Below are 22700 nucleotides of genomic sequence, written 5' to 3'. Positions count from 1 at the left end.
TAAAATTAAGGGACCAAAATTTAATAAACATTAATAGTAACCTCGTAAATATTAAATAATAATATTTATGAACTTGAAAATAAAAATGGGGTTTTAAAACCATCGTTTCTAACACCACTAAAAATTGGTTGTTACATCTTATAGATAAAAGTTTGTATATAATGAGATTTTAACCTAGACACCCATTAAAGCTTCATTTGTATCTTATATAATGTTTTAATACCATAATTTAGTTCTACAATATTGTTGAATGGATTTTAATTTGGCAATAAGGAAGAGTTTTGAGTCCTCAGGTCATTAATTTGCAAAATTTTACTATTATGTAAATTATTTTCCGGGACTGCAATGCTGCTATATATTTAAACTAAGAAAAGGTAAAATTTTACCATCTTTTATGCAATGCTGTCAGCTCATTAGTTCAATCAACATGCATGCATGCATGCAGTTACGTCAATTAACTAAGTAAGCCATCTTTCAGTAACATGATTTTATTCTGTAATGGGATTAAGTTGAAGAATATAGGCGTAGAGAATCTGGTTCCACAAATCAGGTACTCCGGGGAGGCACCAATGAATGCAATCTGAAAAAGTTTTGGGATTGGATAACTGTTGTTGTGTTATTGTTTCCCAATGCTTTCTGTAAATTGAAGGATGGCCTTCTTTCCTGTAATCTGATAGCTGAGTAATGTTGATCATCTGGACGTTCAAACCTCTTGTTTTCAGTTCACCAAGCACACTTTCCACCGCACGCATCATCCTTGGACTCACTCCATCTCCCGCATATCCTTCTTTCATAACTGGTTCTGTTTCTCCATAACAATTTTCACCACTGGTCCCACCCCATTTGTCAGCCCTGAAATTTTTTTATAATTTATATAAATTTGTAGTTTGATCATTAAAATCCATTCATTCATATTTTAGGAATTGATAAAGAGCTCATTAGAATATAGTAAGGTTTGTACATTTCATGAGTTGGTGACATGCTCATAAAGAACAGCAAAGTCTTGTTTCTATTTACATGAACCTCTAGCCATCGTGCCCATGTCTGTAGGGCCATCTCGTACACTCTTGGCAACTTTACTGTTTTATAAATCCCATCCTCTGGGCTTTCAAAAGATCCCCACCTGATCAATTAATTAAAAAAGCTCATGCCGGCCGGTTATGATTATAAGAATTGATTAGGTGGGAAAATTAAATGTACTTACAAAACCTTCATTTGGCGTCTTCTCCACCAAAGATAGGTATTGAAAATAAGAATATCTGCATCTGTCCAATGCCTAGCATGCTTTTCAATTGCCTCTACTCTAACAATCCGGTCTGGTACGCGATGGTTTACTGGATCGTCGGAGTTGGATTCCACCAGCAATGGAGACCAGTAGAATTCGATTGTTGCATTATATTCCTTGATAACATTAATCAGTAAAATTTAGTCACTGTAGCATGCATCACAAAATACAAATTTTTATAAGACGAATAAGGAAACCGTGGTTAAATGCTTTGTAAAAGCCAAAGCCAACATAAATTTAGAAAACTTGCTTGGCTTGGATTTGGCATATACTGTCATCTGGAAATAATAATTACAATAAAGACTCACCTTGGCCTTGAAAACATTTATTGAACCATTATTATGCATGGATTTGAAGGCCGGTGGGATGGCTGAATCCACCAGGCAGATCATCGAGATCCATTGGTTTCTGTTGAGTGAGTCCCCGACGAAAACAAGCCTCTTATTCCTAAGCCTCTCCAGCAGTGCTGTGGCATTGAACCTTATTAACATAAACAAGGAAACATTCCACAAAACTCAAAAACATTGCCAAATCCAATCTTAAAACCATCAATATCGATCGTCCTCGTTTTTGTGTGGTTAAATCAGATGGATATTGTAAATACTTACTAGTATATTTATGAAATGATATATACATAATCTGCACATAAAAGAAAGATAGCTACCTAGGGAGGTCACACTGATGAGGTTGCCATCTCCAAAACTGATAGTTAAGGTCCTTTCTTCCAAATTTCTCACAAGCTAACTGATCAGACATAAACGTGCACTCTCGCTCTTTGTATAGAGGGTAAGATTTATTATCATACACCCACTTCCCTGAAAACAAGTTGCAGCCACCTGAACTAATTGCATCATGTGTTCTCCCATTCGCATGCTGGAAGACTTGTTCATTGCTTTGTCTAAGATATATAGCCGCAACCACTAGAAAGGCAAAGAGAAGGGCAACAAGCGATCGGAAGCTGCTCTTGATACCCCACGCGCCTGCAGGAAGAACCTGCATGACCTGGTGCTTCTTCACCGTATTCTTCCCTCTCTTCGCCATGTGTTGTGCCCAAGTCTGAGTCCACTAATTTCCTCCCCGCTCTCTGTTTGAAGCTAAATAATTTCTGAATTTCCCAGCGGTTGGTGGCAATTTAACTTTCACAATTAGTTGTTTTATATCTTGGATTAGGAGAAGTGGAAGAATGGACCTTCAAGTTTGCTGAAAGTAACAGACAAGACAAGAAATTAAAAGACTATTACTTTCTAGCTGTTTGTATACCAGAACACTCAAGCTTGCAAAACTAAATTAAATTTATTTAATTTCCATGCAAGTTCCATCAAATTAGTTCTCTGGTTCTCGGCTTTTTCTTTCTTGGATATTTACATGTTGGTAATTTTGATTAATTAGTAAAGCACGCAGATTTTTCATTGTTGTGGACTCAATACATGCACACATCAGATGAGGTTAGTGTTGTTGGTACATTTCCAAATCAATTCGTTGCCTTGAAGTTACCTCAACATCTACAACTTCAAATCTCTCGCATATCAACACATCTGATTCTCAAAAAATACACCAACCGGAACATTCACAGAAAAAACTACATTTCAAACATTCAAAGTCTACCTCTAATTCTGTTTAATGTCTTACATGTTTTTAATTTTAAGAGAAAATTTGAAGTTAGTATTTCCTTGTGTGGAGGTCATTGAGGAATATACTGAAGGATGTTCGGAAGGGTATCTATTCGAATCGTCGGCAAGTAAGTTAAGGTTTGGAGAGACATTTGTCTACCAAATTTGGGTCCATCCAAAGATCATCCATTGTCCAATAGTATTGTATGAGATCAATTTATTCAAACAGTTTAAAATTTCAACTAATTGGTTACGTGTTGTTTTTACGAGGTTAGAATTTTACTCTCGCAATCCATATGACTGATGATTTTTTGGTTGCAAATTCTCTTAAGTCAATTTAACTCTCACAAAAGTGAGAATCTTCATAGAAATTCTACAAATGAGGGGAAGACATCTATTTAAAGTTGAGTTCCCCAAAATTAACGGTATAAATTGAGTTATATCGACGGTCGAGACTAAAATCTATTTACAATTGAGATTCTTAAGGGATTGATTCAATCCATTAAAATTTCAAAATTGAATCTTATCAAATATCACATCTTTTAAGATAAGTTTCCCTATTTACCATGGTAACCTTAAATTTATTTAAGTGCTTCACTCCCAAAGCTTCAAATAGCTAAGTTTTTCCACATGTTGCATAAATCAGGCCAATTTCTCACAAAATTAAAAAGTTATTTATAATTTTAATTATTTTTGTTCTTTGGTATTCAAACATAAAATAGATATGCATGTAAAGTTTCGAACCAATCCGATATTTCTATCATATTGATCTAAAATAGTATATATGTTAATATTTCTTGAACGGTTGAAACGTTTTTTTTCTTTGCATAAAATAGATAGTTTGAAATTTTTAATTTACGTAAAATTTGATATGCATGATCTATAGGGATGAAATATGAAATATGGCGGTTGAATAGTTAAAATATTAATCATACAAAAATATATGAAAGGGAGTAAAATCATTTTAATTTTACACGATGTAAGTAGATCCATCCTCTAATAATATATATTACATGAAATAGATAAATAATAATCTTTCTATTAGTTTGAAAATAATCTAGAACTTTCCTAACTTTTGCAAATAACTTTCCAAGCAAATAAAATATGATTCCATAGTACTCAAAAGTTACCATAGGGATCCTAATACAGTGCTAAGATTACTAAGAAGTTACCCTGGTGATTTCAATTTTGTACTAAGAATACTATGATTGTGTGTAACGCCCTTTGCCCAACTCGATTGTCGGGTCTGAGCTATAGGATGCTACATTCGTTGCTGAAGCAACTACTGCCAAATACATCGTAAATTAATCATTCAAACATTCAATCATATCATAAATACATTCATATTGTGATACACAATTAAATTCGACCCTTAATCGAGCTTACAAAAGTTCTTTTATTTTGTTGACCCAAGCATTAAACATGACCAAATTATAAAAGTTTTAAAATTTCAGGCCCGATGTAACACCCTATAACCTTAAACCGTCGCCGAAATCGGGTTACAAGGAATTATCGTATATCTTGGAATTTTACAAAAAAAAATTAAATAAATAACAAACATATATAGTCATAAATTCATATAAATTCTTACTAATTGACTTCATTCATTTTTTAAAAAAAAAATTGAATATAACCCATTTATAACTATTGAACCTTCCCTGCAAATTTTAAATTGCAACCAATGCCTTTATATACTTAATTATACCAAAATACCATTTATCAAAGTGCACCCAAAATGAACATAACACATAATGTTTCCATTCTAAACTAAACATTTCCAACTCAAGCCATATCACATAGCTTGATCAAAAGTATCAAAAATCGTTTTGATAGTGTGATAGCAAATCTCCGACCTCGTCCGAAATCGAGCTAGCTTCCGAATCTATAGAACATAAGAAAATGAATGAAGTAAGCACTAAACTTAGTAAGCCGTATAATAAAGAATTAAAATTTTCCAATTTAACATCTAAGCATTAAAACAATTAAAATCAACTCATTTGTCCACAAGGTCTATTCACATCACCATCCCCGAGTTAGTCATATAGCCAAATATATCATGTCGTCCCTATAATTCATATATTCATAAAACAACAATCCATGTAAATCATGTATTTCATGTAACTTTTAAATCATGTAAATCATATAACATTTATATCAATTCTTTCCTATTCGTATAACCTGCAATTCATCGATAATAACTGAAATCTATCCGTAACTTATACATATCAACGGTAATTCATCCATATAATTACATAGCTTATTCATATAATCAGTAACAGTAATTATACCCGTTGAACCTATTAGAACATCGAAGGATACACGGGTGATACACTATAAGTGTATTTATCAGAAATTCGTCAATTCATTGTTATTTTGGCTCTTTCGAGCCATGATCGGTAAGCTCATTCCGAGCTGATAAACGGTAAGCTCTATTGAGCTGAAACGGTAAGCTCCATAGAGCTGAAACGGTAAGCTCATACGAGCTGTGGTGAGTCCACAACAAATGCAGGAGCTCGCCCAAACGGTAACCCTAGTGACAAGTCACTCGTATCCGACGATTTTCTAAAGTTCAAACGGGCTCGGTATTATCCAATTTCATCAATTAAGCAATGAAAAAAAATCAATAACTCAATTTCTCAATTCATATGTATATATATCTAATATAATTAAGTACATACATTTAAATACTCAAATTTCATATTCAGTGCCTATTATCATACCAAAACAATATAACGTATATAGTATTTGTAACATTTCATTTGCATTTATATAACCACAAATAAAATAGTATACCGGTAATGTAAAATTCAAATAGATTATTCATTCAACTTACACACAATTTTTTTGACAATTACAGTTATTTAATAATTCAATTCTAGTTATACGAACTTACCTCGTATTTGCTCGAATACTTTCGTCTACCCGTCTAACTTTTGTTTCCCCCGATCAAGTTCCGGTATTTGTTTATCTTGATCTATATAAATTCAAATTTAACTCATTTATTCACCAAATCAATCAATTCAATCCATATAAATATATTTTGGCATTTTTACAAAATAGCCTTCATATTTTCACATTTTGACACTTTAGTTCCTAATTCACAAATATACAAAATATACGAAATTTCTTTATAAGTATTCTTAGCCGAATAATATATATCTTCTAATCAGCCCATATTTTCATTTATTTCACATTTCTAACATAATATTTCTATTTTTTTATTAAATCCCTAAAGCTCATTTTGTCAAAATTTACTTTATAAAACTTGTATATATATCAATACCCATCAATAATCTAGCATAATACTTCAAAATATACTAGTATTCACCAATGGCATATTTTAAAATCATCAAAATTTTCAGAAATTGAGGTACGGGCTAGCTAGAATACAAAACAACGATTTCAAAAACGTAAAAATTATTAAAAACGGAATAAAAACCATACCCTAATTGAGAATCTAAGCTTGGCCGAATGTAAAAGCCATGACTTTGGCTTTCTAAACTTTAAAATCGTGCGAAGGAAAAATGACGCCACTTTGCTTTTGTTTTACTTTAAATCAATGTTAATAACCATTTTACCAAATTAACCTTAATGAAATAAAAGCATAATTCACATGTTTTAAGGTCATTTATGACCAGCACCACTGTCATTGGTCCAATAACATAATAAGGACCTCTCATTCAACTTATCAGTAAATAATTACTCTTAACTTATACCATGCTACTTTTACAATTTACGCTATTAAGTCCTTTTTATCAAATTAAGCATTTAAACGGTAAAATTTCTTAATGAAATTTTTATACTATAATTCCATCATGCTATAAAACTTATTAAAATAATATAATAAATATTTTTACTTGGTTAAGTGGTCCCGAAACCACTGTTCCGATCAGACTCAAAAACGGGTTATTACACCCGACGTCTTGACGTCACTTCCTCCATGTTGTGATGTCACCAAACAATTTTTCACGTCATTATGTCAGACCACACAACACCGCGACGTCACATACTGTCGGTTGACATTGCAACGAGGAAGATTGCTTGCCGGGACATAGACTATATTTTTGGTAAAATTTAGGCCATTAGATACCTATTTCATGTTTATCTTTCAAACATTACATTTGGTGCATATTTGCACAAATTTACCTGCACAAAAATCATTTCAAACACATGCCAAAACAATTTATTTGACCATCTCAATTCAACTACTCCAAAAAAACTTCAATTTGGTATCAAAACATATCAATTCAACTTATTCAATTTCAACCTATTCATCTAATCACTTAGCCATTCAATACCATCTTCTTATCAATGTTAAAAAATATCTTAGCATGCTATTGATAATACTCTAGAATGACATATTTTTATGTATTAATTACATATTTATTTTGAGTATGATCCTACTAATTTGAACTATTTATGGTTTTTTATCTTGTAGGGACTAAATTGAAGGCAAAAAGAGATTTAACGGCAAAAAGCGTTAATTTAAAGATAAAATGGGCCAGCATGCGAAATAGGAAAGAAGTGGTGCCGAAAATACAAAGTGTGGAAGACTTGGGGGCAAAAGTGCAAAGAAGAGATTTTATAAACACAAGAATCTATTTAAATTTTAATTGTATTAGGATAATTGTTAAAATTATTATTTAGATTTAATTTTAGCTTTTATTTTTATTTATCTTTTAGAATTTAAATAAGAATAGACTAGGTTTTCTAAGAACTATAAATAGGGGATAGAGTGCCACAAATTTCACTCATCTTTTTCTGTAACACTCGATCTCTCAAAAAGCTTAGCCTTTGTTCCTTTCTTTATTCAATAAAATTCTATTTTTATTAAATTTATTTCTTTTTTCCCAAAAAGCATGAAGCACTAAATTCATCTAGCCAAAGGTTGTCGAAATTCCCCAAAAAGGGTTCATGAGGCTTAAAATCTGCGCTTAGCCTTCTCAACGAGTATTCATCGTTTCTCTGCATTACGGGATTGACGCTTCCATCCATGTCCCTTCAAAAGTGATCTTTTCATCTTGCACAAAGGCGGCCGCTTTGTACGTTTTGGGAAGGTTGCACAGTCGATTCGTTAGCTTACTGTGTTAGTGGTTGTTGAGCCCAATAGACAAAATGGCGTGGCATTTGCCATTGAGAAGTGATGATCTAGCGTAAGACGATCCCACAAAAGCAATGGTTGGCTACAGTCAGGTTCCTCTAAATTATAACTTTGAAATCTAAGTGGAGCTGGTGGTCGTAGGCGTCCTCTTCCACTATAATTGGCTTATTCTGTTCGAGAAGGATCACCCAAAAGTCGAGGATTGAACCCAAAGAGGATCGAGACAACCGGAGGCTGGAATCTCTCCATCAAAAACGCTCTTTTCTCAACATTGTTATCTTTACAATTTTAAATCCAATTTATGCAATTTCAATTCAATCAAACTTTTAATTCTGTTTTTTTTCCAGGTACGCAAGTTTTCTTGGGCATGACTCTATCTGGGATCTCAAGGAACAGGAATTTGTGCAAATCCAGTCCTTGAGGATTTGACCCTACTTCCCTTATAATATTCTTTTCATTATTTTATAGGGATAGGATATTTTTGGTGCTTTCAACGACACATCAGCTATTTTAAATCATCAAAGACTCAACCACATTTGTTAAAACCAACCATTTCAAGTAGGCATTAACATTGTCAAAATCAAACATTAGGTAAGTTTCAACTATGTTCATCATTCAAGCTAACATTTATGAAACACCCATATACATGCCACAAAACTGAGCTTTTAAATGATTGAAAAATTATCGAATCAATAACGGGATAGTGTGAGCTTCTCGTTGATCCGATTGGCACATTTCGTAAGTTCGCAATCTATAAGGAAAATGGGAGGCAACGGAGTAAGCATATTAAATGTTTAGTAAGTCCATATGAAATTTACTTAACTTACCTTGACATTATAACAATTTAAGCAATTAAACACATTGGTATATAACATGGCATCCTTTGGCATCTTTATACTTTCATATACATTTCAACAAATACAACCAATAGGTTAGTTCATTACATATCAAGAACTTATAACACAAATAATATATATATATATACAACAATTTCATCTAGTAACATATATCATTAAATTCATATTCAATTCGGAAACATATGTAATTCAATTCATGTTCATATCATTTCAACAAGTTGACAGTGCTCACACAAGCTAACAGTGATAAGGGTTGCTTACACAAGCTAACATTACTCACATAAGCTGGCTTTTAAGGATTTGTTCATACAAGCTGACATTTAAGGATTTGCTCACACAAGTTGACATTTATGAATTGATGAGAATCAAAAACAAATGGTGGATCTCGTATAACCATGTAAATCCCTGATTGATTTCATATTAGACCCTAATGGCATGTCATTCATATGTATCCTAATTCTTTACTAAGTTCACACATGTTTTATTACTGTAATCATATTGATTCAATCCCTATAATAACATATACATATTATGCCAATCTTATAAACATTTCATATCAACTTTGGTACCTGTACCTATTCACAACTATCACATATTTCATACTTTGCAATTTAGTCTAATTGATGTCAAAATTACTAATATCACACTTAGGGTGAGTTTGGATGGGCGGTGCGTTTACTTGCGGCTAGTGTAAAAAAACAGTGTCAGTGAGATTAAATACTGTAGCGATACTGTAGCGTGAGATAAAAAATAAGCTAAACGCACCACACCGCACCCCACCGCCCATCCAAACTCACCCTTAGTGTTATAACCTTTTTGAGGTTATGACCTTTCTAAAATACCGCTTTATGACCTTTTTGAACAACACTTAGTGTTATGACCTTTCTGAAACGACACTTAATCACATTTTTGTGTTGTTTATGTGCCTCAAATTCAAGTGCAAAATATGCAATACAAATTTTCTTTTTCTTTTTTTATTCTTTTGAGTGATTTTTGGCATTATTCAATTTTAAAGGTGCAATTATTTAAATCAAAATCTAAGTGCAAAAAATACAATATAAACTTTTGATTCCTGACATTATTGAATTTAAATGTGTAATTATTCCATTCAAAGGTGTAAGAAGAATTGTTCCGTTCAAGAAAAGACATTGTATTATATATTGGGAATACTATTTCTTAATCGTGATGTATCTTGGAAATATTATTTTTATTGTTCGCACGCATTGGGGAAATAAGAAAATTGTGAGGCTTCCTTTTAAAAAATTTTGATCCAAAATTTTTATATAATAATTAAGAATATTAATATGAAGACATTTATATATAAAATTTTATTAAACATATTAATATAAGATATGGGACCATTATTAATAAACAACATTTATAATTTCTTTCTTGATTTGATTTATTTTAGAAAATGGTTAAATTTATATGGTAATAATAAATTTCAAAAAATATTTTATTTCTTTAGGTAAGTGTCAGTAAATCCCACATTTAACTAGATGACACTCTCCTTTTCACACTATAAATTAGTGTTAATTTTTCACTATTTTCATAAGAAGTTTCATCATTTGGAGAATTTCATAAGAAATAATTTTCCATTTAAAGTTATTTAGATACAATAATATATAATATATGAAAGAGAGAAAATAATATTTTTTAAAAAAAAAGAGGTATTGGTTCTGACCACACCCTAACGTGCGTATACTAGGGTTATGAATCAACACAATTATCTCTAAATATCTAGCGATATACTGCAAGTGTGACAAATCAAGTTGTAATATTTATAGTGTTACAATAAAACACTCAAGTATTCCAAGGATCGAACCTAAGAATGTTTGGGAACAAAGTGATTCATAAACAATAAGCATGTAAATAGAAAGTCTAGCTAACTACTCACTAAGTATTATATTACAACAATTCATAATCAAGGGTAAATTACACTAATCGACTGCCTAATGCTAAAAAAGACCAAATTGTAAAACATTCAAGATTAGGCAATTAACAATTCAATACACACAAGTGATTGGTTGACTTTCATGTTGCTGATTAGTCTTTGGATTAGGGATCTAAAAGGCGTAAACTTCAAATTGGCTTAATTTTACCTCTCGATCACCACTTTACCAAATTAAATGATTTAGTTTGGTTTATCTCTTGACCTCACCAAACTAACTCGAAACAATTAAATTGGTGCTCAATAGGATCTCCTCTCAGTCTCACCTATCTAGATATTCACCTAAAAGTGTCAATTTTCAATTTTAAGATTTGTTCGATTTGGTCCAATTTTTACAATTTAGTCCCTATACCAAAAACTTACCAAACAATATTTCCATCAACCAACCACCATAAATTTAGTTATCAACCATCATTTCCATACACACAACTCAACAGATTTTCAAATCATACATAAAAATAAGCACAACAGTAAATTTAAGGAAAGCTTAAAAATTTCTTAATAGATGTTTGAAGAAGATGATGACAACAATAATGGAGATAGAAAATACAAATAAAGTTTAGATTTTTTATACTTTGAGAGAAAATAAAACAGAAATATATTGAAGGATTTGGATGAAAATGAAAATACAAAGCAAAGTTAAAGTATCAAAGTGCAATTAATACTAGAGTTATAATAAAAATTAACTAGACGGAAAAGCTATGAACTAAAACCCTAAAAAATAAAGAAGAAGTAACTTCTAAGCTTAAAAGATAGAAGAAATTGGGGCTCTTTTAAAGTTAAAAGCCAAAAGTGCTTAACAGTTGAATACAATTCCAAATTTTAGACAAAAGTACTTGTGTTTTGGCTTAGGTTGATGTTGAACAAAAGATTACCCCTACCACTATTTTCTCCGTGTTAGGCAAGGTGTCGCGAAGCCCAAAGGTCATACAACTAGTTTATTTTTCCATAAAATAAATAAATTTTAATCCATGTTGAGTGACTATTTCTATGGGTTTTTTTTTGTTATAATTTTAATTTTACAACTTTTTTTGAAGTAAAACTAAAAAGGGGCAAATTATATTCAAGGTCATTAAACTATTAATAAGTTTAAGTTTTGGTCATTTAACTTCAAAAAGTTACAAAATAGTTACTGAACTATTTGAAAGTTTTCATTTAAGTCACTGAACTATTTGAAAGTTTTTATTTAAGTCATTAGTTTGTTAAGTTTTTCTTTTTCTTTCTAAAAAATTCAGCTAGTAAGCTCCAAGTGATGATTCAACGATCGGTATGGTGGATGAATACTCATTAATGAGTAGAAGAACATACCTTAGAATAAAGCCATTAATGAGTAGAAGAACATACCTTAGAATCAAGCCAATGTGACAATTAATGCTAGAAGAGAAGAAATGTGTTTGAATTTTAATTTTCAGATTCATGGCATTCAAAGTTATTTCATGAAGAAAAACTGAATCGTAGAAAAGAAGGGAAAAAAAAGCTTTCGATTAGTTTAGGTGGTGCAAACAAATGTCATATGATAACAATTTTAATAACTTAGTGACTTAAATAAAATCTTTTGAATAGTTCAGTGACTATTTTAAAACCTTTTGAAGTTAAGTGACTAAAATGTAAATTTACTAATAATTTACTAAAATGACAATTAATACAAAACACGAACTCTCATTGAAGTTGTTGGTTTGCTCCTTTGTCGGGCTCACTTCCACATTCTCTTTCTTCCTCTCTATTTCTCTCTTTCTTAATCAGTCTCTTTACTTCGGTTGCTCTCTACAGAAGCTAGAAAGCTGCGGATTTATTTGGCTTTCAGACTATAATGTGATACCCTAGCTCAGTATTTCTTCTAAAGCTTTTTTTTTCTTTTTTTCCTTTTTCAGTTTTTTCATCGACGCGATCCGGACTGGCGGACATAGGACAAGGCTGCGTTTGGCAAAATGGGGAATTGTTGTAGATCTCCAGCAGCCGTTGCAAGAGAAGACGTGAAATCGAATTTCTCCGGTCGCGATCACGCCCGTAAAGATTCTGTTTCTAAACAGAAGCCGGCGATTACCGTGCTTGCAGGAGTTCCAAAGGATAGCATAGAAGAGAAATACCTCGTGGATCGCGAGCTCGGCCGAGGTGAGTTCGGAGTTACTTATCTTTGCATCGACCGCGGTACGCGCGAGTTGCTCGCGTGCAAGTCAATCTCGAAGAGGAAACTGAGGACTGCTGTGGATATTGACGATGTGAGACGGGAAGTTGCAATTATGAAGCACTTACCAAAGGATTCCAGTATAGTGAGCTTTAAAGAAGCGTGCGAGGATGACAATGCTGTTCATTTAGTGATGGAGCTTTGCGAAGGTGGTGAACTTTTTGATAGGATTGTCGCCAGAGGACATTACACTGAAAGAGCTGCCGCGGCAGTGACGAGGACGATTATGGAAGTGGTTCAGCTTTGCCATAAGCATGGAGTGATTCATAGAGATTTGAAGCCTGAGAATTTTTTGTTCGCTAATAAGAAAGAGAATTCACCGTTAAAAGCTATCGATTTTGGGTTATCCATATTTTTCAAGCCAGGTAAGTTGTTTGAAATCTGAATGTATGCATAAATGAGTGGCCTTTTCAAGAGCACGCCATATTTAGTCAGAATTATTAGTGATAGTGCTAGTTTAGAGTTTTATTTAATTATGTAGCAAATATGGTATTTTGCTAAGCTGGTTTTGATTTGGCCATAAAGGAACAGTACATGGGAATGATCAAAGTTTATCGGACATCCTGAACTTCCGATGTGATATAGTAGTGTCTTCGCATTTAGTTGTTCATGGTTTTTGTAATGACGAAACTCGCACTTTGATTATTTTATTTGGCTGTGCATAATAAGCTGTTGTAGCACTACTACAAGTAGGTGAAATTCCTTTAAAGTAATGTTACTAGGCCCTTAACTTTCCCAAAATAAACCAACAGAAGAATGAGGTAGTGCATAGTCGGGCCTTGTTAACTGCAGTTTTTTTCATGTATTTGATTTGGAATCACATTTGATTCCTTTCCTCTTGTTGGGGAAATTTGAAGCATGCTTTTTGTCGTTTCTTTCTTATAGTTGTCAGAAACTGTAGCTTTGTTCATCTTATACATATTTCCCTATTTCCTTAAATGGGCTGTGACGGGATAGCACTTGTTAACCTTACTAGCTTAAGTGACTCAAATTAAGTTGATTTTCATTTTCCTTCCACAAGATGAATGGTCTATTTTTTGGGATATTCTAGTATGCTATAAACATCCTGTCAGCGTTGGGTTTTGTGAAGATTTTCTTGTTCTATCACCCCAAGATGTGGCTGAATTTACTTTGGTTAATTCTTTTAATACTTCCTTTGCTTTTAAACTGGGAATAGCAGGGACAGTAAGACCAACGTTTCGTGAAAAGCAAGTTATTTTTCCCAATTTATCTCTGCATAAGTATATTTCTGTCTGTTCAATATCGTGGTTTTGAAATTTTTTTTTTTTAAGAAAAAACTGCATGCCTGTGTAGGGTGTGATGTGGGGGGAAACCGGTGATGTACGTAGGTGTCAATGTTATGCTAAGTAAGATAAGGCCTTCATGCCTATAGTTTGACCAATATTCCTTTTGTTATTGTTTATTGTAGTTTTTATTCTTTAATACTTTGTTCTAATGCCTACATCGTGTGAATTTCAGGTGAAAGATTCTCTGAGATCGTTGGAAGTCCATATTATATGGCTCCAGAGGTGCTCAAACGAAATTATGGGCCAGAAATTGATATATGGAGTGCTGGAGTCATTCTGTATATTTTGTTGTGTGGGGTTCCTCCTTTTTGGGCTGGCAAGTCTGTTTCTTTTGACTATTCTTCTCTCTGTTGATATGTGTGCATGTTTATTGGATCTGCACTAACAAATAAAAAATGAATTGAATTGTTATTCCTACCTGAAGACTTTTTGTTATGCAGAGTCTGAACAAGGCGTTGCACAGGCAATTCTTCGTGGGTTAATAGATTTCAAACATGACCCATGGCCAAATATTTCAGAGAGTGCTAAGAGTCTAGTCCAGCAAATGTTGGAACCTGACCCAAAGCTTCGACTCACTGCAAAGCAAGTGCTTGGTACTAACATTTCCTCCGTGCTACTTTTCATGTGTATGTTTCAGGGGGAGGGAGGTGGATGAGGGTATAAGCATTTTGGCACATTCTTTTCATGTTTCTGTTGATCTTGTGATGGGCATTTTATGCCTCTTCAAATATAACATCTAAAACCACAATATATCGGCTTTCCAAGTTTATTTCAAAATTGTGATGTTTCTGATTTGTCCTACATTATATATGTGATAATTTGCCTAATCTATGTATTGCCTCTTCTCGCAGAGCACCCGTGGCTCCAAAATGCTAAAAAAGCTGCCAATGTTCCTCTTGGTGATGTTGTTAAGTCAAGGCTTAAACAATTTTCAATAATGAACAGATTCAAAAGAAAAGCTCTGCGGGTTGGTTCACTGTTAATAAATCTACTAAATCCTTTTTTTTTCCCATAGCTGGGGGAATCTTAAGTTAATTTGATTAGGTTATTGCTGAGTTCTTATCTGTTGAAGAAGTTGAAGGCATCAAAGAAATGTTCAAGAAAATGGACACTGACAATGATGGCATTGTTTCAATTGAAGAGCTGAAAGCTGTATTTGGAAATGTTGGTTCACAGCTCGCAGAGTCTGAAGTACAAATGATGCTTATTGAAGCTGTGAGTGAGTTTTGGTTTATACACTACCTTAAATTAACAAGTATTTCCTGTTTGATCTAATTTTAAGCAGAGAGAGTCATTTTTTTTATTCTTTTTGAAACTATTTTTTTTATCATTCGCAAGTGTGGTAAATATGATCATAAGAAGTATTAGTAGACCAAGGCTTGTTATAGTTGGAACTTAATTTAGTTGGGTTGGAAGCCGGCTATGTAGGATCTTTAATTAACCTGAGTTCTTTGTTATCACTTCCTTTCTTATGTTATTATGCGGTTGTAAGAAACTAACTTTACTGTCAGGCTACCTCTGTTTATTTATTTTAAAATTTTTAATCTCTGAAGTATGTTTCTGCATTGGTAGAGCAGCTTGAGGAAGTTGGATATCTGATGATACTCTAAGTAAGAATAAGGAGTGGATGGCCTTTGGGGACAATGTCCTAACCTTGTGCAATTATCAGCATTTAGAGACAAATTATAATGACGGAGATCCTGAGGTATCCTAGCAGTTAGTGTAACTACACTTTTAAGCAGGGAAAAAGAAGCAAATCTGTTTTCAAAAGAGTATGCAGCTGCTACTCAGCAAACATTCTAATTTTTCATGAAGTATTATTTTGGCAGTAGTTGATGAGAGATTTTACTTTAGTGGTTCCCGTATTTGTAGGTTTTTTGGTGTTGATGCTAGTCGGTTCGTAATGCTACTTCCCCTCTTGTCCATTTTCCTGAACAGTTGGTCAATTTTGAATTTGATGTACACTTCAGCTGTATTCATACTTATCAAGATGTTTTATCAATGTGGCTGTAATACTCTGGCTCGGTTCCTACATATCCTGTTGAGTATGACTCCTATTTCAGTCAAATTTAATAAATAATCTTTCAGTTAAACCCTGTTTATTTGTTTCAATCAAACTCTGATTAGTCTAAATTATTTTATTATTATTTGACCTATGAATTTAGTCTATAAATAGGCTCTTTTACAACTTTAGAAAATATACCCATTAGAGATTAGAACTCATAACACACTAGAGAATTTAGCCTATAAATAGCCTATAAATAGGTTCTTTGTTTTCGGGTTTTTGGGGTTTAGTTTTTATCTTCATCTTTTGTACTCTTCGTTCTTTTTCCATTATAGTAAAATTATCTTTTCCCGTGGTTTTTTATCCTCTTTGGAAGAATTTTTACACGTTAAATTTGTGTGTTCAATTTATCAATTTATTTTGCTCTTTTTTATTACTTGTTGCTTAATTGGGTCGATCCCAACAAGTGGTATCGAGTTAGTTTAATTTTTATAGATCAGCCCATTCAGATATGACAGCAATAAGGTTTTAAATTGAGAAGTTCGATGGTGAGACAATTTCAATCTAGGGCAAGTTAGGATGATGACAATTCTAGTTCAAATCGGCTTGGAAAAGGTTGTTACCGGGAAAAAACCTAATAATCTAAATCAAACAGAATGGGAAGAGCTTGATGAAAAGGCCTTATCCGCAATCCAATTGTGCCTCGCGAATTAGGTATTATAGGAGGTATTGATGGAGAAAACCTCATCCGCTTTTTGAAAAAGGTTAGAAACTCTTTATGCAACTAAGTTTCTGGCTAACCGTTTAGTGTTGAAACAAAGTTTATTTATGTTTCGCATGAATGAATTTGAGCTTCTTAGAGATTATATCAGTCAATTCATTACTCTTTTAAATGATTTAAAGAACGTTGAGGTTCATATTAACGATGAAGATCAGGCTATGCTATTATTGTATTCTTTATCCCCTTTATACAAGTCTTTTAAGGAGACCCTGATTTATGGCAGAGACAAACTCTCGTTCAAAGATGTGAAGGGTCATTTGTTGAGTAGAGATAAACTCGACAATGAGTTTGGTTTGGATAGCAAGGCAGATAAGCAAGCTTTCGTTTTGGTGACATCAAAGAAACGAGAAAAAAGGTGTCGTTATTGTAAAATGTTAGGTCACGTCAAAGCAGATTGTTATAAACTGTAAAATAAAAAAGCTGCTGACAGTAACGGAGAAGATGTAGCTGACTTTAATTTGGCTGATTAAAGCAGTGATGATTTTTTGTTAGTGTCAACAAGCGATAACTCTAAGCTTACATCCGAGTGGATTCTAGATTCGAAATGTTCTTTCCACATGTGTCCCAATAGAGAATGGTTCTCCGCATACAGTTCGGTTGAAGGTAAAGTTGTGCGCATGGGAAACGATTCATCTAGTAAGGTAATTGATATTGGTACTGTTAAAATTAGGAGACACGATGGGATGACTAGGACACTCTCAGATGTCAAATATGTATTTGATTTATGAAAGAATCTCATCTCCTTAAATATTTTAGACTTGAAAGGATGCAGAATCAACATCAAGTCGAGCGACATTAAAGTATCTCGTGAAGCTCTCGTTTTGTTAAAAGGTAAAAGAACCGGCAGTCTTTATATTCTGGAAGATTCTACAGTGACTGGTGAAATCGGATGTCCCTCGTCCGTTATGGAGTCGAAATCAACTCATTTGGAGCGGAGGCAACTTGGTTATAGGAGGGAAAAATGTATGACTGTTTCGTTGAAGAGAGGTTCTCTTTTGGATGTAGGTTTTGAAAAGTTAGGGCACTGTGTTTATGAAAATCAGACCCGAGTTAATTTTAATTTGGCAGTATACAAGTCGAAGGCTAGAAGCTTTCTAGTTTCTAAGCACAGATTCGACTTAGTTAACTCCCTGGATAGTTCAATATAGGCTCGTGGCGAGCTTTGGCAAAGATGGTGTTCTGGAAATATGAGTCAAGGTGGAGATTTGTTGAGTATGACTCTTATTTCAGTTAAATTTGAGAAATAATCTTTCAGTTAAACTCTGTTTATTTGTTTCAATCAAATTCTGATTAGTTTAGATTATTTTATTATTATTTGACTTATAAATAGACTCTTTTACAACGTTAGAAAATACACCTATTAGAGATTAGAACTCATAACACATTTAGAGAATTTTGTATTTACGTTCTGAGGGTTCTTCATTTTTAGAGTTTAGTTTTTATCTCTATTTTTTGTACTCTTCGTTCTTTTGCCATTATAGTAAAATTATCTTTGCCCGTAGTTTACGTTAAATTTGTGTGTTTAATTTTTCAATTTATTCCGCTATTTTTTTTTTCTTGTTGCTAATCGGGTCGACCTTAACATATCCAAATTTAATTACGGACCATGGCACCTCATAATTTAGGTTCAAGTTATTTTTATTTTCAATGCTAAAAATGTGTTTCTTGACTACAGATTGATGCTAATGGGAAAGGAACATTGGACTATGGGGAATTTCTTGCTGTTTCTCTCCATGTGCAAAGAATGGCCAATGACGAGCATCTTCGAAAGGCCTTCTCTTATTTTGACAGAGATGGTAATGGTTTCATTGAGCCTGATGAGCTTCGGGATGCATTAATGGAGGGAGCAGATGACTGTACTAGTGTTGCAAATGACATCTTTCAAGAAGTGGACACAGACAAGGTGACTTATGATGACCCAATATTGTGTCATAAATAAAAATCAGGTTGAAGTCGAGTGACAATTCATTTTCTGTAAGTGCAGGATGGGCGCATCAGCTATGATGAATTTGCAGCCATGATGAAAACAGGAACAGATTGGAGAAAGGCATCTCGGCATTACTCAAGAGGGAGATTCAACAGTCTAAGCATAAAGCTGATGAAAGATGGTTCTCTGAATTTGGGACGGGAGTAGAGAGAGAACCGTACCAGTTATCAGTTTTAGTGAACCATTCCTTGTATATCCTAGACGTTGACGTAGACCTTTGTTTTCTCTTGTGATTCTTTGTATTGTATGGGAGGACTATCTACTTTAAAATGAAATGACTGGTGTCTACAGTTATCTGAAGCAAGGACTGAACACATAATGCTTATCGTTAGTTGTGGAAAACATCATCTGAACACATATTTGTTTCTGTTTTGTTGTATTACTCATCACTCGTATCTATAAATTAGTTTCATCAATCTTTTGATCTTTTAATGAAGCTTACTTTCACCAAAAATAAACAAATCAATATAAAATTAGATGATATATAAATAAATGTTTTAGAAATTATTATTATCTTCTACTACTAGAAAATCTAAAATAAAATCAAATATTTTTCATGATATAAAAAAATATTTGATATTTAAAATAGTGTGAAGTTCTTGAATAAGTATTGTTTTCTTAGAAATACATTTATGAAAGATATTTTAAAATTTTATCAAATAATATACAAAACTCATAAAACAAAGTTCATTTTGTCCAAATAAATCTACAAATCTAAAACCAATGTGGAAAAATCAATACCTGAATTGAAGAATGATGGATGGATGATTGAAAAAATTCGATCGAATCGAACTGATATCACCTAACAACTAGTAAAGAAATAGTAATCCGCAACAAGTATAGTTTTAAATTCAGAAGGGTTCATTTTGAGAATTGAACTTTTTTTTAATTCAAGTTAGTCCCTAATGTTTCCTTAAAGTTGCGGGAATAATTATCAAATCTAAGCTTTAATACGAGAATAATTACCAAGTTCATAAATTAATTTAGGGAAAATAAAGTTGAAAAAGCCTTTTCTTAATTTAGAGCTCAATATGATAATGACAAATAAGTTTATGGGGGTAATTTGGACAAAAAGATTTCCGACCCCAACCTAAGAAATAACTCCAATTTCGGAAATTATACGAAGATTTTGTTTTTATAAGAGTATAATAATTGCGCTCAAGTCGTCAAATTCATATTTTGCGGTGGGTATTGTATAGATTATTATTTAAGGATTGGCTCGGTTCCGATTTCATCACCATTTTCATATCTCAAATGATCTCTCTGTAACCCCTTGCTGTTAATTTTTATAGAACACACGTCCGCATTACTTTCCCTTCATATTTGGTATCTTTCTCGATCCATACCATTTTCCTATGCTTTTATTTTGTTTAGTCAGTTATTTGAATTTTATTTCTTTTCTCTTTTTCTTGAAGGTTTAATATATTGATAGTTGGAAACTAAAAACAAAATGGGAAGGATATTCATGATCACTCTTGAAGGACGCATTTATAGCTGCAAGCATTGCTTTACCCATCTGGCTCTCCTTGACGACATTATTTCTAAGGTTTCCAGCAAAATCCTTTGATCTCTCTTTTCTTCTTCCACGAATTGCTTTATGCATTGTTATTATGCTATTTACTTCATTCTGGGGTTCCCCAAGCTTTTATTGGGCTATGGAACGTAGTAAATAATATTAAGGAATAATGATTTAACTGAAACAGATTGATTACTCTTCAGTTCTGTTTTTACTGTTTCTCTTTGATAATACGAATCCCCAGCAATTTTTGCGCACAACCTTCTATGTGATTTCCTTTTTTTATTTTGCAATTAAGGGATTAATATATGCTTACAACTTTGATGGATGAACGAGTCATTGTCTACGGAGAGTGACTGACCTTAGCTGCCTCTTTTTTGTTGTTCTACGGAGGGTTTTAATTGGTGCTAGAAAATATTAAGTTATAGCTTCTTGTTTCTTTTGATTATGTATCAGTTCTTTAATAGACAATGGCTGGTTCAATTGGAGGTTATTTTTTGTCTAAGCCTAAGATATTGTTTGATATTTGTGAAGTTGGAATTTAAGAGTTGAGACATAAGGAAGAGTAAAATAAGTAGGTTGTATGTCAGCCTATCATGTTTAGTTTTACATCAGTATCATATATTGAAAAACCACCTACCCTTCTTTTTTTCGGGACTATTATCATCAATGTTATTGTAGATGCAGTGACTGGTTCCAATGTTCATAGAATATAATCGACTATCATCATACAGGGCTTCTTGCATACTCTAGGAGCAAAGCCACTTGTGTTGCCAAGCGCATTTTCTGTCTTATCTTTCTCTTCATCATGGCCATGCTTCTCATTGTTGTCTGAATTACATCATGTGTTGTTCAGCATCACAGAGTCATACTAACCCTATCCTTTACCTGTGTTTCAGTCTTTCCACTGCGGGCATGGAAAGGCTTATCTCTTTGATAAGGTGTAAGTATTTCATTGCTATGCACTCTTTTTTTTTTCTCCATGGAGTGTTCTCTAAAAATAGTCCTGTCTATTTTAAAACCATGCTCATGATTTCACTTTCTATGCATTTCAATGTGTTGATTTTGGTATGGATGTATGATAAGTCCTTTTTTTTCCCTTCTCTCCTTTTCATTTATCTAATAAAAAAATGATTCAGATCATCTTTTTTCTATTAAAGAACTACTAAAAAATCAACAATCTGAACCAGTCCACTGCCTGCAGCTATATGGCAATCCCTTTCCTACGATTTCCATTCATTCTGCTTATTATTATCTAAACTCTAGATTACAAGTGATGCATACTAATTGTTGCAAGAATAACCATGGATGGCAAAAGCAGAAATGCCTATGATGGAGTTGAGAGTATAGGGACTTGTATCATATACATTCTGCATATATGAATAGTTCAAATAACATATTTCTTTCTTAATCCATTACAGTGTGAATATCACTGAAGGGGAGAAAGAAGAGCGCATGATGATGACTGGACTGCACACTGTTGTTGATATATTCTGTGTTGGGTGTGGCTCGATTGTGGGATGGAAATACGTAAGAACTAGTTCTGAAATTTCAAGTTCTTCTGCCAGTTTGATTTCATTTCAAGGGTTAGTTGCATGAGGTAATTTCATGGAACATTTTCCCTTTTTCCTAATGGCGTGAGTGATTCTAGGAGGCTGCACATGAGAAGGCTCAAAAGTACAAAGAGGGAAAATTCATTCTCGAGAGGTGCCATATCACCGTTTCCTTTACTCGCTTATAGTATATCAATGTTCTCAAATGTGCATTTAACCGTGGAGCAGGTTTAAGGTGTTGGGTCCTGATGGAGGCAATTACTTGGCCATTCAGGAATCTCTGGTTGGTGGAAGTAGTGATGCTGATGATGCTTGATTGCCATTTAATCACTTGTTCTAGTTGTACATATCTCTGCTTCTCCTGCGCTTGTTGAACTTTTTTGGCCTTGAAATTGGAACAATATTCTGTCACTGAACATTCTTTACAAATTAGTATCAGAATAACTTCGCAGAGCTGCAAAAGATGGTACATATTGTTGTTTCCAGTCCCCCCACCGATAAAGATGAGGGCTCAATGTTGCCTTGTTTACATACAAATTAGTGTTAAGACTGCTGATGAATT

At 33.3% G+C, this 22700-nt stretch overlaps 3 protein-coding genes and 1 long non-coding RNA gene across 4 annotated transcripts; 2 read left to right on the top strand and 2 right to left on the bottom strand.

The window, feature by feature from the left end:
- Window positions 1–301: 301 nt before the first annotated feature.
- LOC105761856 (protein trichome birefringence-like 34) lies at window positions 302–2424 on the bottom strand. The gene is made up of 5 exons (XM_012579800.2): window positions 1950–2424; window positions 1594–1765; window positions 1205–1401; window positions 962–1123; window positions 302–852 (listed from the first exon to the last, which is right to left on the bottom strand). The coding sequence occupies exons 1-5, from the start codon at window positions 2324–2326 to the stop codon at window positions 489–491; spliced, it is 1272 nt and encodes a 423-aa protein (XP_012435254.1). The 5' UTR covers window positions 2327–2424; the 3' UTR covers window positions 302–488.
- Window positions 2425–4611: 2187 nt separating this feature from the next.
- On the bottom strand, window positions 4612–6407 carry LOC105761857 (uncharacterized). Its single transcript, XR_001123815.2, has 3 exons — window positions 6340–6407; window positions 5789–5869; window positions 4612–4777 (listed from the first exon to the last, which is right to left on the bottom strand). It is a non-coding gene; the product is annotated as an uncharacterized LOC105761857 (long non-coding RNA).
- Window positions 6408–12480: 6073 nt separating this feature from the next.
- LOC105761858 (calcium-dependent protein kinase 13) lies at window positions 12481–19485 on the top strand. Its single transcript, XM_012579801.2, is given in 8 exon segments — window positions 12481–13354; window positions 14469–14612; window positions 14737–14889; window positions 15148–15263; window positions 15341–15511; window positions 18758–18985; window positions 19067–19203; window positions 19205–19485. Coding segments are annotated over 8 exon segments (1644 nt in total). The 5' UTR covers window positions 12481–12732; the 3' UTR covers window positions 19278–19485.
- Window positions 19486–20168: 683 nt separating this feature from the next.
- LOC105761861 (protein yippee-like) lies at window positions 20169–22600 on the top strand. The gene is made up of 6 exons (XM_012579805.2): window positions 20169–20395; window positions 20485–20615; window positions 21485–21528; window positions 22007–22115; window positions 22237–22292; window positions 22367–22600. Exons 2-6 carry the CDS (start codon window positions 20520–20522, stop codon window positions 22452–22454), a joined length of 393 nt encoding a protein of 130 aa, XP_012435259.1. The 5' UTR covers window positions 20169–20395; window positions 20485–20519; the 3' UTR covers window positions 22455–22600.
- The last annotated feature ends 100 nt before the right edge of the window (window positions 22601–22700 follow it).

Source organism: Gossypium raimondii, chromosome 11, assembly GCF_025698545.1.
Source record: "Gossypium raimondii isolate GPD5lz chromosome 11, ASM2569854v1, whole genome shotgun sequence".
In the NCBI taxonomy this organism is placed as follows: Eukaryota; Viridiplantae; Streptophyta; class Magnoliopsida; order Malvales; family Malvaceae; genus Gossypium; species Gossypium raimondii.
This window is presented reverse-complemented; position numbering and strand designations above follow the sequence as displayed.